We start from the raw sequence: 18,007 nt of genomic DNA, 5'->3' as shown, positions 1-18,007 counted from the left end.
ATAAAATTGGGTTTCACAACTTGCCATAGAGAAACATGTGGAATCACAATCTTTAGACTTCTGGTTTACTACAATAACCATTACTGTACTGTACAAAGAATCTGTATGCAGTATCCAAAATCAGGAGATACAGCACTATCAAGACATTCTTGGTGATGGATATTTGAAGCCACCCACACACAGTACCTTCTGTGCCCTTTGTTCCCCCAGATCTTCCTCCAAGTGATGTCCTTCGCACCATGGAGAAGAACAAATGTTCAGAAAAGATAGGTAAGGGAAAAAAGGGAGGTGTAGTGGCAGTTCTGATTAGGGAAGACATTATAGTGTTATAAAGAGATTATGATCTTGAAGGAGCAAGGGCAAAATTCATTTAGTTAGATTTAAGAAGCAAGAAAGCTATAACCGTGTTAAAGGGGTATTCTTTGGTCTCTGAATAGTGAGAGAGAGAGAGAAGCAAATTGGTAGGAAAATCACAGAGATGTGCAAGAACTATAGAGTGGTGAAATTGGGGGACTTGAATTAGCAAGTGGAAAGGAGGGTGAGAAATTCCTGAAATGTGTTATGGAGAACTTTATTTAGCAGCATATGCTTGGTCCAACTAGAAAGGGAGCTTTTCTGGATCTGGTATTGGGGAATGAGGTGGGCAAAACTGACCATCGTTTTTTTTTATAATGGGGCACAGTCTCACTGGTAGCAACAATGTTTTATACTCAGGTACAACCTCTCTAATAACGTCAATGTTTCGTACTGGGGTACAGTCTCACAGATATTGAAAATGTTTCATACTGGGGCGCAGTTTCACTGATAATGACAATGTTTCATACTGGGATACAGTCTCACTGGTAATGACAATGTTTCATACTGGGGTGCAGTCTCACTGGTAATGACAATGTTTCATACTGGGGTACAGTCTCACTGGTAATGACAATGTTTCATGCTGAGGTACAGTCTCACTGGTAATGACAATGTTTCATGCTGGGGTACAGTCTCACTGATACTGAAAATTTTTCATACTGAGGTACAGTCTCACTGGTAATGACAATGTTTCATACTGGGGTACAGTCTCACTGGTAATGACAATGTTTCATGCTGGGGTACAGTCTCACTGGTAATGACAATGTTTCATACTGGGGTACAGTCTCACTGGTAATGACAATGTTTCATGCTGGGGTACAGCCTCATTGGTAATGAAAATGTTTCATGCTGGGGGACAATCTCATTAGTAATGACAATGTTTCACACTGGGGTACAGTCTCACTGGTAATGACAATGTTTCATACTGGGAGTACAGTCTCACTGGTAATGACAATGTTTCATACTTGGGTACAACCTCTAACAAAGACAATGTTTCATGCAAGGGTACAGTCTTACTGGTAATGACAATGTTTCATGCTGGGGTACAGTCTCAGTGGTAATGACAATGTTTCATACTGGGGTACAGTCTCACTCGTAATGACAACATTTGAGAATGGGTGAGAACAGATTAAATTGGACATGTGACTTATAAATAACAACAGAAGCTTTTAAAATGTCACCTGATAATGGAAAAAGCACAGTAACTGAAGCAAATGGTGAGGCTTTTCAGAAAAAGATAAGCAGGGCACATTTCCAGCGTTCAGCATTTAGCTGTAAGGCAAACTCCAGGTTTACGGAAGAGCAATTTCACACAAGGACTACACTCACTGCACAAACACAAACAACATGACACAGATACAGTAAAATAAAAGTAAAATACTGCAGATGCTGGAAATCTGGGATAGAAACAGAGAATGTTGGAAAAACTCAGCCGGTCTGGCAGCATCTGTGGAGAGAGAAACAGAGTTAACGTTTTGAGTCCGTATGATTTTTCAGGTCTCAGGTCTTCAATATTAACAACAGTCTGACGGGGAAAATACGCCCATAATTCAATGTCAGAGACACTGGAAAGTTTTCCTGAGCCTTGTCAGTGACCCCTTGATCGAGAAAGTTATTTTGTTTCAGATCTTATGGTCACTAAAAAGTTATCAGATTGGGCTTCTCAGCCGTCAATGCAATATGAACAAAAAAAAACACACGCAGATGACCCTTTCTTTCTCTGTTTATTGAAATTTGTGTTTAGACATTTGGTAATTATGGACAAGTTTTACTGAACTTCAGCTGGCTCCCTTGTACATGAATGACTGCAGTTGTGCTCCATACAGAGTTATATATATAGATCCTCAGACGAGTTACAGTCTTCCAGTGATTCCTGATTGACAGCAACACATTGGTTAAAGGGAAACTTATTTCAAAATTGGAAAGGAGCGAGTTTTGTATTTCCAAAGTAACTGATTGAAGGGTGGAATTTCTCATTCCGTTTATCAATGGGCAAAAGTAAGTGCCATAAATTATTGAACAATTTTGTGCAGTCCTACACTTGAAAAAGATAGGGGACTCCATCTTAATCCAAAAAAGTTTCCAATTGCGTCGTCTGCCAATTCTGATGGAAGCAAGTTATTTTTTGACCCTTGAGTTCAATTCCTCTTCCCAAGGTCATACCAACGCTACATATAACTGTCCTTCCATCGCTACAAGGAAAACTAAGGTATTTGATTTGATGCTTATTGGGATTTGATATCAAAAATCCCCTAGCCATTCTGTATATCGATTGTGGAGCCTTAGCCAATATCAGATCTTTGTGTCTGACAATGTTTCCGAACACTTGGTAAGAGAGAATGCTCGTTATAGTCATACGTTGGATCAGAATCATTTTATTTCATGTCTTATTAAAGAGCCATGGCGATGAATTTCGCACTCGGTGGGACAGAGGAACATCATGAGAACGATATTAAAACGCCGGTGAGTCCCTTGTGTCTACCGGTTGGGTATTAATCCAACCTTTTCTATTCAAACTATTCCTGTTGTGTCACGATGACTTCGAGACTCGACTTTATAATAACTAAATTGGTTAAAGGTAAAAAGAAACGAAGAAACATACACCACTCCTTGTAATCCTTCTTGGAGAACACTAGACGCCTGGTTTGGAAGAATATAGAGATAAAGGGAAGGATATTTTGCTCACAGTGTTAAAATAAGAAATTGCCGCTTTGGAAGTAGGCAGTGCTGTAGTGATTTTTTTTGCAGGAGAATGTTTTGAGCAGGAAATGGTGGGGAGTGGGGGTGGGTGGTGGATATTAATACTGGGTTTGAAGAAACCAAATCTAATGTCACTGACCACACCACAGTTCAGTTCCAACATTTCTCACCTTCCATTTGGCTTTGCTTCATGCAGAGAGTATCAATCATTCTCCGAAACGAAAATGTTGATGACTTTCACCCCAAATTTCTCCGCGACAGTAAGGTTGATCCTGTATAGCCTTGTTCCATTCGGGTGGAAAAGGCTAAACCTTGTCTCTTGCTGGCACATTCGCAGTTGGAGAAAGACTGCATAGAATAATTATTTCTAATATCTCCATGTGTCCCGTGTCGTGGCCACCAGCATGACGTCACACCTTATATTTCCTTCCGGAAGGGGGCGGTGACAGTGGCCCTGCTACAGTGGCTTTGTCATGAGGCTAGTAACCCAGGGACGAAGGGTCATGTTCTGGGGGTACAAAACCCACCAGGGCAGACAGTGGAATTTGGATTCAATAAATAAAAATTTGGAATTAAAAATCTAATGATCACCATGAAACCATTGTGGATTGTCACAAAAACCCATTTGGGCAGTAATGCTGCCCTTGCCTGGTCTGGCCTACATGTGACTCCAGATCCCGTCTTCACCCTCCATCATACTGTGGCAGTACCACCGTGCTAAATGGGATAGCTTTCGAACAGATCTAGCAACTCAAGGCTGGGCATGCATGAGGCGCTGTGGGCCATCAGCAGCAGCAGAATCGTACTTGAACACAATCTGTAACCTCATGGTCTGGCATATCCCCCACTCTACCATTACCATCAAGCCAGGGGATCAACTCTGGTCCAATGAAGAGTGCAGGAGGGCATGCCAGTAGCAGCACCAGGCATACCTAAAAGTGAGGTGTCAACCTGGTGAAGCAAAAACACAGGGCTACTTGTGTGCCAGGCTGCTACTGTGCATCAGTGGTGGAGTGAGTGAATGTTTGTGGATGGGGTGCCAATCAAGCAGGCTGCTTTGCCTTGGTTGGTGTTGAGCTTCTGAAATGTTGTTGGAGCTGCACTCATCCAGGCAAATGGAGAGTATTTCACCACACTCCTGACTTGTGCCTTGTGGATGGTGGACATGCTCTGGGGGGTCAGGAGGTGAGTTACTCACCACAGGATCCCTAGCCTCTGAACTGCTTTTGTAGCCACTGTATTTATATTGCTAGTCCGGTTCAGTTTCTGTTCAATGTAACCTTCAGGATGTTGATAGTGGGGGATTTGATGATGGTAGTGCCTTGAAAATCAAGGGGTAATGTTTAGATTCTCTCCTGTTGGAGATGGTCATTACCTGGCACTTGTATGGCGCGAATGTTACTTGCCACTTGTTAGCCCAAGCCTGGATATTGTCCATGTCTTGCTGCATTTGGACATGGACTGTTTCAGTTGTAAATGGTGCTGAACATTGTGCAATCATCAGCGAATACCCCCACTTCTGACCATGTGATGGAAGGAAGGTCATTGACAAAGCAGTTGAAGATGGTTGGGTCTGGGACACTACAATGAGAAATTCCTGCAGTCAAGTCCTGGAACTGAAATTATTGACCTCCAACAGCCACAACCATCTTCCTTTATGCTAGGTATGACTCCAACCAGCGGGGAATTTTCCTCGGGCTAGGGCTCTTTGATGCGACACTCGTTCAAACGCTGCCTTGATGTCAAGGACAGTCACTCTCACCTCAGCTCTGGAGTTCAGCTCTTTTGTTCATGTTTGAACCAAGGCTGTAATGAGGTCAGGAGCTGATTGACCCTGGCGGAACCCAAATTGAGTGTTAGTGAGCGGATTATTGCTAAGCAAGTGCCACTTAATAGCACTGCTGATGACCGCTTCCATCACTTTACTGATGATCGAGATTAGACTGATGGGGAGGTAATTGCCCATGTTGGATTTGTCCTGTTTTTGTGCACAGAACATACCTGGGCAATTTTCCACATTGCCAGGCAGATGCCATTGTTGTAGCTCTATTGGAATAGCTTGGCTAGGGGTGCTGCATGCTCTGGAGCACAAGTCTTCAGTACTATTGTTGGAATATTGTCAGGGCCCATAGCCTGTGCAGTATCCAAAGCCTTCAGCCGTTTCTTGACATCATGTGAAGTGAATCACATTGGCTGAAGACTGGGCATCTGTGATGCTGGAGACCTCTGGAGGAGACTGAGATGGATTACACACTTGGCACCTGTGACTGAAGATTGTTGCGAATGCTTCAGCCTTATCTTTTGCACTGATGTGCTGGGATCCTCCATCATTGAGGATGGGGATATTTGTGGAGCCTCCTCAATTGTCCACCACTATTCACAACTGGATGTGACAGGACTCCAGAGCTTAGATCTGATCCATTAGTTGCGGATTTTTTCTTATGCTTGGTACTGCTCCTGGCATGCCCTCTTGCACTCTTTATTGAACCAGGGTTGTGCCCCTGGCTTGGTAGTAATGGTAGAGTGGGGGATATGCCGGGCAATGAGGTTATAGATTGTGGTTAAGTACAATTCTGCTGTTGCTGATGGCCCACAGTGCCTCATGGGTGCCCAGTCTTGAGTTGCTAAATCTGTTCAAAATCTATTCCATTTAGCATGGTGGTAGTGCCATACAACACCATAAAGGGTGAAGACGGGACTTTGTCTCCACAAGGACTGCACAATGGTTATTCCTACTGATATTATCATGGATAGATGCATCTGCAGTAGGCAGGTTGGTGAAGATGGGGTCAAGTATGTTTTTCCCTCTTGTTGGTTCCCTCACCACCTGCCGCAGACCCAGCCTAGCAGCTATGCCAGTTAGGACTCAGCCAGCTCGAACAGTAGTGGTGCTACTGAGCTACTCTTGGTGATGGACATTGAAGTCCCGCACCCAGGGTACATTCTGTGCCCTTGCCACCCTTAGCGCTTCCTCCAAGTGGTGTTCAACATGGAGGAATACTGATTCATCAGCTGAGGAGGGGGTGGGGTGATATGTAATAATCAGCAGGAGATTTCCTTGCCTCCATTTGACCTGATGCCATGAGACTTCATGGGGACCATAGTGGATGTTGAGGACTCCCAGGGCAACTTCCTTCCGACTGTATACCGCTGTGCCACCACCTCTTCTGGGTTTGTCCTGCTAGTCAGACAGGACATAACCAGGGATAGTGACAGTGGCGTCTGGGACATGATCTGTAAGGTATGATCCCTTGAGTACGATCATGTCAGGCTGTTGCTTGACTAGTCTGTGAGACAGCTCTCCCAATTTTGGCACAGGCCCCCCAGATGTTAGTAAGGAGGACTTTGCAGGGTTGACAGGGCTGGGTTTGCCATTGTCATTTCCGTTGCCTAGGTCAATGCCAGGTGGTCCATCTGGTTTCCTTCCTTTTTATTGACTTTTTAGCAGTTTGATATAATTAGTGGCTTGCTAGGCCACTCTGGTTCTAACCATTATGCCTTGAATGGGAGGCTGCGCGGTCTTTTGTCCTAGCGAATGAATCGGCTCCGGTTGGCCTGGCCTTGCTTATGAAATGTAGATGGCCTTTGTATTGTTCCCTTTGAATTTGGTCTCTGCTGCCCACATGGGATCGTTAGTGTCTCTTCATAAATAACGTGGTGTCAGTTTCTGTCAAACTGCCATGTTAGTTCCTATTGTTCGAGAGTCACAGACAGATATAGCTTCAATCATTTCAAAAAGGGTCTTTGTCCAGTTTTTAAAACTTTAGACATTTAGCCATGAGGATATATATGTATATTTTATAAAAATATAGAGTGTGAGGTCTCAGCATCCTGAGAGTCCTTGCGGCCTAGAGAAAAAATAATTCTATTTCATTTTCTTTTATGTGGTCTTACAAAGGAACAATAGGAAGTAAAAAAGTGTGCGCGCATTCTCTCATTCACACTGACAAGTCAGACACAGCGAGCAGGGGCAATGGCAGTTCCCTGCTGCATTTTCTTTTTGCTGTTTAAACCTGGGTTGGTACATCAGCAAGGACATTGCGCTTTCCTGGGATGTGGAGTGGGTAGGTGGACTTGGGGAAGGTTCAAAATATGTCTTTTGGGGAAGTCAATTTAGGGTTAGAGTTCAAAATTTTCCTCTGTTGGGGATCAGGCATAAGCAAAGCCATTGGTTTCAGAACTCTGCCTGTCCAACTTATGATTTAGTGTCCTTGAAAGGGTCTGTGGGTTTCGCAGGGTGGTTAGCACTCAGGGGATAAGTGATGGTCAAACTGCTTTGGGCTATCCATAGGGGAATGCTGGACATCTCACCCTGTGAGTGCCAAGCCCTTTGATCATTGGGCTTAGCTCCTCCCTGTCCATCTTGGTAGCCTGTGAGTTCAACTGCTCAAATCCAGGGACTGTGGTAGCCTGGGGGGTTGTTATGGATCATTTTAAATCCAGTGAGCAACCCTTTCAGGTTGGCTCGTGATTCAGAATTAAGGTGGGTGAGGATGGGATCCAATCTGGTTGGGATCCCTCAGCTGGTCAGTTGGGTGGTAGGCTCTGTGTCTTTTGGAACAATGCTGTTCTCTGGTGGTTGGTTAGCTCTCATTGTACCTCCTGGTAGCTTTTTATCTAAGTGAGGCATCACCCTCGCTCTTTTTGGGCCAATTTGGGAACATTCCTGGTTCCCATTTAAATTTGCCAGAGAGCTGTCGGCTAAACCAATCATTGGCTTCCTCGCCGGGGCCTTTGGCTTTGGAGGGGGTGCTCTCCTAACTTGTTCCATGTCCCCTGGAACACCTCTTCCCTCTAGTGGAGGTGCAGCTCCAGCTACACTCCTTTGTGACTTTTCAACTGGGGAAGGCCTCTCACTCTCTATCTCTCATCTGTTTTGGGACTCCCTTTGTCCCTCTATAAATTTGGAAAGAAGGCTTCTGCCAGCCATACAGGAAATTCCTTAACATTTTCCTTTCCTGGTTTAAAAGCTTGCTTTCCTTCCAGCTCTTTGACTACGTGGGGCATCTCCCTAGCTAACTCTTTCCCTGCTCTGGGACTTCTCGGGTCCCTGTTTAATTCTGGGATATTTTGTGAGTCTGTTTTGAATTCTATTGGTCCTTCTGGGACCTCTCATAACTTTACTGGCCGGGCTTCGGCCTTGCCACACCCGAGCAGCCCTCGCTCAATGTTTATGGGCGTTATTTCACCCTTTTGGGCCTCTGGACCTTCCCCAACTTTCTGCTGTCCTGCAGATTTCGGCTGGTTGGCATTGGCCTCTTTTCTTTCGCTGACAAACACCTTGCTGCCAGCCAGATTGTTTCCAGGGAGGAAATCGATTCCTGTTACTGGTAGTTCAGGGCCAATGCCTACCGTCACCGGGGCTGAAACAAGATCACGCTCTAGGTGGACCCTATGGAGGGGTGCAAACGCAGATCCTCCTCTCACTCCACTGATTGGGGCTTTGCCTTCAGGGAGGACTCGGGAGGGGGGTGGGGGGTGGTTGGGGGGTGGGGGGAGGTGAGTAGGTTTAAGTTTCCCTCCAACATTAAGAGCTGAGTGGCCCCTGTGTCCTGGATCAGTACAGTAGACAGGGCAAGGGGACACTGTTCCTGAAAGGACAAAGCTCTGGAAACTCTTTGCGAGTTTGTCTGGCTCAGATGTACATAGTGCCACGCCGCCCAAAAGGTAAGTTTTTGAAGTGAGAGTCTCTGCCTGCTCTGCTGCGCTACCCATAGGGGTGTCCTTCGGTGGACTACTCATATGGAGCCCTATTGACCTACTGGCTTCCCTTGCAATCTCCAGTACTTGGTCTGGAACGGACTATATTATTGCAATGAGAACACACTGGTCTCCGAGGGTTCTCCTTTTGGGCCGCAGGATGGTTTCTCGCACCCTCCTTTGTGTTTTCTTTTCTGTGTGGGGGGGCCTTTCCTATCTAGGTCGCAATGTTTATCTTTCCAATGTTCATGGGAATGGTTTGGAAAGGGTCTGCCTATACCTGATCATAGTTGTCTGCAGACAGACTGCATCCCTGGATGTGAGGATTCTCTGCTCATCTCGGTGTATTCGCAGGTTGGAGGGTACTTTTGAACTCCTCCAACAATACCAACTCACGCAGCCCCTCGTAGGGGCTTGGGATTCTCAGGGATCTTACCCACTGGTCGAATGTGATTTGCTTTAGCTGTTCAAAATCAGTGCAGTTTTGTGTGGGCTTCCTATGAGCATTCCAGAATTGCTGGTGATATTCCTCTGGGACTAACTCATAGACACTTAGAATGGCAGCCTTCATGTGCTCATAATTCATGGACATATCAGGGGCGGAATCTTCCGTGCTCACTGGCATCGGGTATGTTTGACGGCGCGAGTGGACAAAATGGTGAGACGGCTAGAAATCAGTTCCACACATCATGAAACCAGTTTGTAATCATGCGCTCAGCTCATCGATGGGGTTTCCCACCATCGGATGTCGAGAACCTCATTGTAATACATCTGCAAATCATTATAAGGCCAGTCCAGAATCATCCCTCCACACTGGATCGTCCACCCACATTGGTGGGAAAACACACGGGTGCAGAATATGTCTTGACAACTGTGACGTGCAGAAGTCGGGATTTTACCACCACGTCCTTGCTCACATCGCGGACATCTGAGGAGCAGAAGATGCTGGAGCCCGATAACAGTGGCACACTGGAGGAGCGTCCATGGCATGCTGGGTGGATTCTCGTGGACATGGCTTGGCTGCGAAGTAGTGCACAGGAGTTGGAAAGTCACCGTTGAGGGTCTGCTCACGGAGGATGATGGTGGAGGGGGTGGAGAGGAAGATGTACCGTGAGGTAGGAGGGGAAGGTCCTAGGATTGACTGAGAGAGGAAGAAGTGTCGGGGGGTGTGTGAGGTTGGCACGGGTAACAAAGGTGTCAGAAGGGTGAGAGGTTGGGAGGGGGGAGGGATTACAGGGGAGGAGGTGGTAATGGAGGAGATAACAACAACTGGGAACGTAGGCATAAGAAGCGGGTGGAAGGTGTAAGGGAAGGAGTTTGGAGGCGGAAAGAGTGTGGAGAGGGAAGGGAGTCCGGTGGGAGATGGGAATGCGGAGAGTGGAGGGAGTCCATGGGGAGGAAGGAGTGTGGAGAGGGGAGGGAGTCAAGGGGGAGAAAGGAGTGTGGAGAGGGGAGGGAGTCTGGGGGAAGGAAGGTGTGCGGAGAGGGGAGGGAGTCCAAGGAGAAGAAGATGCGTGGAGAGGTGAGAGGGTAAGGGTGGAGGAAGAAGTAAGGGTCTTTGAAGGAGTCAGGAAGGGAGAAGGACTAAGCTGGGGGCGGGGGAGTTTGCGGGTGGCGGGAGGAGTCTGGGGTAGGGCAGAGGTTCCAAGGGGGGAAGAGGTTCAGGGGGGAAGGAGTTTCAAGGGGGGGGAGAGGTTCAGGGGGGAAGGAGTTCCAAGGGGGAGGAGAGGTTCCAAAGGGGCAAGGGATCCGGAGGGAGGGATGTCCAGGTGAACATGCAAGGGAGGGCTCTGATGAGTCCATGACTGCCCCCTCTTCACTTTACTGGGCAACTTTAACTGTACCTCTTTGGCTACAGCTTTCACTTGTTCTGTGCTAAGGGCTGCTGAAATTTCACCATTCAAATTCCCTTGTTTGAACCACATTTGGGCATTAAAAGTTGCCATTTACTTAGTGTTGGGGAAATGGAATTTGTTGTGGTAAGTTACTTGTGTTTTAAAATTTTTTTTCAGCCACTGAGTTTTACCTTTCTTGTTTCCAACTGACTCTTTTTTATCAGATTTGGCTCGTCTTGGACTCTGGTCAAATTCAAATGGGTTATCCTGGATTTGATCTCCCAATTTCGGTTATGGACAGGAGTGGGGTTAATTTAAGCACTCTGATTCCTCCTCTCACCACCCATCTGTAAACAGAAAGGTGTTTTGATTTTGTTTTCCCCTGTATAAGTGATGGTGTGTTTCCCAACCCCTCCGTTTTGGTGTGATCCAATTTTCTATTAATAATTCCACAGCAAACTCGTGATAGGATGAACTCAAAGAATTAGTTTATTTGCACACCCTCAAAACACAGGGGGGATGGGGAGGGTGTCTGTACATAGCCCCCTACACACTCATACAGTAAAAGAGGGATGAAGAAAAAAAGATTTACAGGGTAAAGGTCACAGAGGAAAGAATTATTGTTTCACGTGTCCAGAATCCAGAATCAAAATCCAATGGTGTATTCCTTCACAGAGGTTAGCAGGTTGAAAACTGATGCTGGATAATTCACTTTACCGGTAGAGTTGACTTCCATGATGAGATAGGCAGGCAGAGGTGAATCAGCCTTGTAGCAGATGGTACAGAAGTTCCAGTCAAAACGGTGTAGAAAGGGCAGGCATTCGAACCTGAACTGAGCCCTTTTTCTGTGCTGCTGCTTAGTAGATGGAAAAATGGCAGACTGAGGTCTTTTAGTACCACAAGGCAATGTTACTGGTTCCATCAGCTGGGGTTCATGTCACATGGCTCCCACCTCTCCACTTTGGCTTTGACAAAGGCTGTGTATCCCTTGTCTAGGTCCCTGAGAGTGTTAATGTTCCAACCATTAAGTCTTGAATGGAAGGTTGCGGGTTCTAGTAGACAAATCAGCTCCGGTTGGCCAGGCCTGGCTTATGAAATGTAGATAGCCTTTGTTTAGTTCCCTTTGAATTTGGCCTGTGCAGCCCACAGGGGTCATTAGGGTCTCTTCAGAGTTAACGAGGTATCAGTTTCTGTGAAACTGCCATATTAGCTCCTATTGTTTGAGCGTTACAGACAGACATATCTTCAACCATTTCAAAAAGTGTCTTTGTCCAGTTTTAAAATTTTAGTAATTAGCCATGAGGATATATACATTATAACAATATAGAATGTGAGGTCTTACCTACTAATAGCAACTACTGCTCCAACTCCAAAATCCATTTTCATACTCCCTCCGCCCTCTGTAAAATTGTCCTTCATAGGCACCTCTGCCAGATGACACAGGGGCACTGAGAGTCAGTCCCACCTCTCCAGCCCTCTTGACTCCTCGAATGAGGATCCTGAGGACACAACAATGGAAGACCCATCAAAGTGCTCACCCCCACCCTCCAACAGCGCAGAAACACACACCTCGTTGGAACTTAGATCTAGAACTGGCACGGGGTCACAATCTGGTGAGCACAGCACAGATTCTAATTCACAGCAGGTGGATGCAGGGAAGTATCAGGTCACCAGCACTCGGAAGACGGCTGGAGGCCAGAATTTTGCTGAGTCTCAGTCAGATGACTGTCTTAACGCAGATGTTGGAGCTGCAGTGACAGTCACTGGAATATCAGGCAGCGTTGTCAGATGCATTCCACAGATTGCAATGTATGATGGAGGAGTCCCTCCACGTTCAGCCTAAGGTAATAGCGATGACAGGCCAGTGCACCGAGGTCAACTCTGGTAGGATGGCGGCTGCCATGGAAACCTTGGTCCAGAACTTAGGTCTTGAATGGTGCCAGAAGCTGCACTCCATCGCTGTAAGCGTTGGTGGAATCCATCGGTGGTTATGTGAGAGGGGGTCAGGGCACCTCAATCTCACTCCAGCCGCCCTTCTCCACAAGGGGCCCATAGGGACGAGGACCAGCAGCTAGACACACCGGGGCCATCCGCCCAGGTGACTCCGGGAGTATCCAGCCAATCCCAATCCCCACTGCCTGTGACCCCACCACCTCCAGCTCCACAGACCAAGGAGGGTGCACCTGCCCCACAGCAGGAACCCAAAAGCAGGCCGGAGCCCTCCAGGTGTTGGCCCTTCAGAGGGCGTCCACCAAAGTCATCACAGACAACAGGGCGTAGAAATCAGCAGGCTGCCTCAACCTCTGGTGTGGATGCACCAAGATGTAGCAGCAGGGTTAGGAGGATCAAGAAATAGTAGGAGCACAACGGTGGCACAGGTGTTCACCACATGTATATACCTTCCACCTATGCACCCATTCCACATCTCCTCTTGTGTATGCCTCCTCTGTATGCTGAGTTGTGTTGTGGTCTATCAGGGGTCACACTATTTCCCCTCCCCCCACTTAGCGCTGATCTTGCATCATGTGCCTCTGGTCCATGTTGTGTGAAACCATCTCATCACAGTGTGTGCCCCTTCTCAGCTCATTCCCGACATCAGTAATACATCACCCTCTGTGTAAAAAGTGCTTGTGTGAGACACCTTGTTGACAAGTGTTGTGGGTACAAATAATGCTGATTCTTGGCTATGTAAGATGGAGGCTCATGTAGTTCCCTGATTCGTCTGTATTGTGGAAAGGTGAAGGTGTAGTGTACAAGAGGTGTAGGTGTGCAAGGAGAAAGGTAACTTCTTTATCTCCATGTACTCTCTGTCATCCCTGAGAATCTGCAATCCAAAAGAACATACTCAGAGCTCATGCGGGCTCTCGTCTGCCATTAAATGCAGCCTCCATTTTCTTCACATTCTTCACTCTGTTGGATTATTCAAATAAAAACAAGTTAGCAGCAGTCTCCAAAGGCTCTTTTTCTTTCGCTGACTAGTGAGTGACTGTGGCTTTAAGGGCTTGCTTGCAGTATCGGCACCTATTAACCAATGAAGTATGGCCATGGCTATGAACACTCTCAGTTCACAGTATCCTTCCCTCAGCCAAACCTTACCCCCCCTTGCCCCATCTCAGTAGACTTACTGCTGTGAGATGGACTTAGCCAAGCACTCGGATGGTCCGCACTTATTTCAGTTTACACATTACTCATTCAGTGGCCCGAACGACTACATCCTTTGCATTACACATGAGGACAGATGTTTTGTGAGGGCATGAGATTCTTTTTGGGGGGCCTGGGATTCCCATCTCTGAACCTGGCAGCAATGAGGTTCTGAGGCGGTGTTCCCAAAAGACTTCTCTGGCTTGTCCAGGTTCCCACTTGCTTTCGGAGTCACAATCACAGAGGGGAATAGCCACAATTGTTGTAAAAGGTTACTGCACAGAGATCAATAATTGGAACTGTCCTGAATTAATCTTGCATGAATGTGCTTTTACACTGAAAATTCATTATTGACTCTGCTATAACAGTGATGCTCCTACCATGTCTCAGCTGTGCATTCCCCCTCATTCTGGAATACAGGTTTCAGATGGGTGCCCTTTAATCGACCCCCAGTGCTGTGAGGTGCTCTTCCCAGAAGCCCAAACAGCCCTCCTCAGCAGCATTGTTTAGACTTTCATTTTCCACTGCTCCATTGCTTCAAGTTCCAAGATAGTGTTCCTCAGGTTTTATTAACAGTCCAGCTTTGACCCTCCCTGTGTGATTGTGAAAATCCTTCTCATCATCCTGGAGGCTCATAACTTTCAGGCTTCCCTCCCTCCTATTATTCTCAGTCCTCCTGCTGTAATTCAGGACCCCATTGTTGTAGTAGTTGATATCCCTGATTCGTTTGTGGTGGATATTCCCATGCCCATGTAAACCTTACCCCTCTTCATCTTGAGGCCTACTGTACCGTGACATGTAGGGACCTCCCACCCAATGAAACTATTAAGTGCCTGCCCTACACTACCTGCTCCCAATCTACAGGTTGGAGCTGGCTCCCCTGTCTATGATTATGCCATGTGCGGCCTAGTACTATGCCAGAAGCCCCTCGGACCGCTGTGCGTGAGATGTTGACCACACCCTCTGCACAACATACTGGGCACTACTGACAGTGGACTGATATGCCCTCCCCCTCCCTGGACTTCAACAAGGACAATCTTTTCAAGCCCAAATCACTACCTAAGTGCTTCTTTAGTCGGCTGTCTTGCCATTTTGCGTGGGACCCCCTTTGGACTGCTGCCCTTGACTCTCTTTACTATCTGGCCATGAGATTTCTTTGCCCCCAGTCTTCCCCCATGGCTGTCCAAGGGGTTTCTGGCATAGTACTAGGTCGCACACAGCATAGCCATAGTCAGGGGAGCTATCTCCAGCCTGTAAATTGGGAGCAGGTAGTGTAGGGTGGGCACTTGATGGTTTTATTGGGTGGGAGGTCCCTACATGTCATGGTACAGTAGGCCTCAAGATGAAGTGGGGTAAGGTTTACACGGGACATGGGAATATCCACCACAAAAAACTCAGGGATATCAACCACTATAACAATGGGATCCAGAATTACAGGGGGAGGACTGAGAATAATAGGAGGGAGGGAAACCTGAAAGTTATGATCCTCCAGGACGATGAGAGGGATTCCCACAGTCACACAGGAAGGGTCGAAGCTGGACTGTTAATAAAACCTGAGGAACACCATCTTGGAACCCGAAGCAATGGAGCAGTGGAAAATGAAATTATAAACAACAGTTTACCCCCCTCAACCCCCGGCAGTCAGTTGTCTGTGTTCAACATTCCCCAGTCTCTGCCCCTCCCAGTCAAGCCTTTGCCCTCCAGCCCCTTCCCTTGCCTCGGTCTTGTCTCCACCCACCTAGTCAAACCTTTAATCCGTGGCACATTAGAACCCACCCGCCGGTCTGGTATATGGAGCCTTGTGTGAAGTTGATGGGCTGAAGCCTGGCACTGAATCTGTGGAGGTGCGAGCGCAGCACAATGCAAGGTAGGTGAACTTACCTTGAAGTCAGGAGCGAAGTGCAGTTTGCCATGCGCATGCCGCTTATATCCGGTTGTGAACCACGCTGATCTAATTAGAAGCTTTTGATACAGGGTCGGGGCTTGATTCCAGCGAGCTGCCTTGATAACGAACATTCATGATACTCTAATGTATGCAAAAGGCCTCCCCAACGTGGCTCGGTGGGAAATGTGATCTGCCATTGAAGGCTGGAGCGCACTCGTTGAGTGAAAAAAGCTCTTCCTCACATTCCCCCTTGCATCTCTTAGCCAAAATCTTAAATCTGTGTCACCCCAGCCCCAATTGTACCATCAGCTAATGGGAAGAGTTTCTCCTTGTCTACCTTATCTAAGCCTGTCATAATCTTGTACACCTCTATCAAATCTCCCCTCAACCACCTTTGCTCCAACGAGATCAATCCCAGTCTTTCCAACTTCACCTTGTAACTAAAATCCTCCAACCCTGGAACCATTCTGGTAAACCTCCTCTACAGCTTCTCAAGGATCTTCTCATCTTTCCTAAAGCGTGGCAACCAGAACTGTTGGGGCCTAACTCGAGCTTTATAAGATTCAGCATAGCTTCCCTTAAACCTTTTTAGTTGAGCAGACCCCTCTAGTTTTAATTTATACCCTTGGTTTAAAGGATTGGATCCGAGGTTTGAATCTCTTCTTCTGTGAGCCTAATTGGCTTTTAACTATTCAAACACTTAGGCCGGGATTTTCCACTCCCACCTGTGGTGGGCAGGAGGGCAAAATATCACAGGAGCTAAAAAGTCAGTTTTCTGTCGGCAGGAAGTCTTCTTCAACAATCCTATAGGATTTAATGATGGTATAGGATTCTCAATATCTATATCTTCAAGTACTACACAGTCATTGATTTTGTGTATATACTCTTGTGTATATGTAAATATGCATGGTATAATACTAGAATAAGGTTACTTTAAAAAAAAGGCATATTGGCAATGTTACTCTGCTAGTAATCCAGCGGCCTAGGCTAATGCTCTGGGTTCAAATCCCACAATGTCAGCTGGTGGAATTTAAATGTAATTAATAAATCTGGAATTATAAAGCTAACCTTAGTAATAGTGACCATGAAATTGTCATTAAAAACCCATCTGGGTTTACTGATGCCCTTTAGGGAAGGAAATCTGCTATCTTTACCTGGATTGACCTACATGTGTCTCCAGATCCACAGCAATATGGTTGACTCTTAACTGCCCTCTGAAATGGCTGAGCAAGCCACTGAGTTCAAAGGCAATTAGTGATGGGCAACAAATACTGGCCTTGCCAGTGACACCCACATCCCATGATAAAAAAAGAAACAACAGCTGCATGGAAATGTATATTGCCAGCACTAACTGGGTTCAAAAATTAAGACTGACCGCTTGGTGGAAGTGTTAGAGGGCTTCCATCTTGACGGAAATAAACCTGAGTAAGAGCTAATGCATTCAGGAGGAAAACAGCAAGAGTGGAGCTGGATGGAAAGCATTTTCTTTAGCTTGTGTTACTTTCATCTAAGAGCTGGGAAAAAAAAAAACCTGATTTCAAACACAGAACCAACTCCAAAGAGTCCAATATTATCTTTCAATACCTCAACACAGTGGAAACTTTTTTTAAAAATTCAAACAAAAGACTCCTTAGTTTGGTTTAATACAGATTAGTTGGAGAGTACTGTCCTGTGAACACTCCAGTTCTGTCAAATATGGAATATTATCGTGGGTATGAACATGTCAAAACACCACCTACAGATGGTATGAATTTACTGCTGGAGATGCACTAAAATATAGTTGCACTAACTTGCAATAGAGTAGAAGGATTCAAAGCAGGACACACCTTGGGTAATTGACGTTTCTGAATGCGCTCAATTCAGTTATTATTCCACGCTGAGAAAATAGGTAGAATTTCACTTGAATTGCGAACGTTATTTTGCTAAGAGTATGTGCTGCAGAACAGTAAAGCATCACTGAGAGTATCTCTGTCCGATGGTGAGAAAGGGCCAGCTTGTGCCAGATAGGCTGTGGTAATAAATATAGTTGTGATTTCTGATCAACAGCTGTATACAATCAAAAATCACACACTATAGTAATTCTTTTGTACAGTTAATTAAGTTAAGAACCTAAACATGTAAAATGAATGAATTGACTCCAGAAGGAACTAAAAGAGAAATGCAATGAAACAATATCAAAACGAACTCAAAACACAATGATTCTCTCTTAATGGAGATGTTCATTGCCTGGCACTTGTGTGGCACAAAGGTTACTTGCTACTTGTCAACCTGAACTTGAATGTTGTCCTTGTCTTGCTGGATATGCAAATGGACTGCCTCAGCACTGGAGAAGTTGTGAATGGCGCTGGACATTGTGCAATCATTAGCAAACATCCCCAATTCTGACCATATG

At 46.1% G+C, this 18,007-nt stretch overlaps 1 protein-coding gene across 2 annotated transcripts in view; it reads left to right on the top strand.

The window, feature by feature from the left end:
• The first annotated feature begins 224 nt into the window (after positions 1–224).
• Positions 225–18,007, top strand: part of atp1b4 (ATPase Na+/K+ transporting subunit beta 4) — a 74,920-nt gene continuing 57,137 nt past the window's right edge. The window contains exons 1-2 of one of the 2 annotated variants that reach the window (XM_078547633.1): positions 2,489–2,563; positions 2,751–2,817. In XM_078547633.1, the coding sequence (XP_078403759.1) occupies positions 2,755–2,817 (63 nt within the window). In that variant the 5' untranslated portion in view covers positions 2,489–2,563; positions 2,751–2,754. Of the gene's footprint in view, positions 271–2,488; positions 2,564–2,750; positions 2,818–18,007 lie in introns of those variants that run through there. The other variant, XM_078547634.1, reaches the window with a different exon arrangement.

This window comes from Cetorhinus maximus, chromosome 8 (assembly GCF_964194155.1).
Source record: "Cetorhinus maximus chromosome 8, sCetMax3.hap1.1, whole genome shotgun sequence".
In the NCBI taxonomy this organism is placed as follows: Eukaryota; Metazoa; Chordata; class Chondrichthyes; order Lamniformes; family Cetorhinidae; genus Cetorhinus; species Cetorhinus maximus.
Note: the sequence above shows the minus strand (reverse complement) of the source record. Positions and strands in the feature narration are given on the sequence as shown.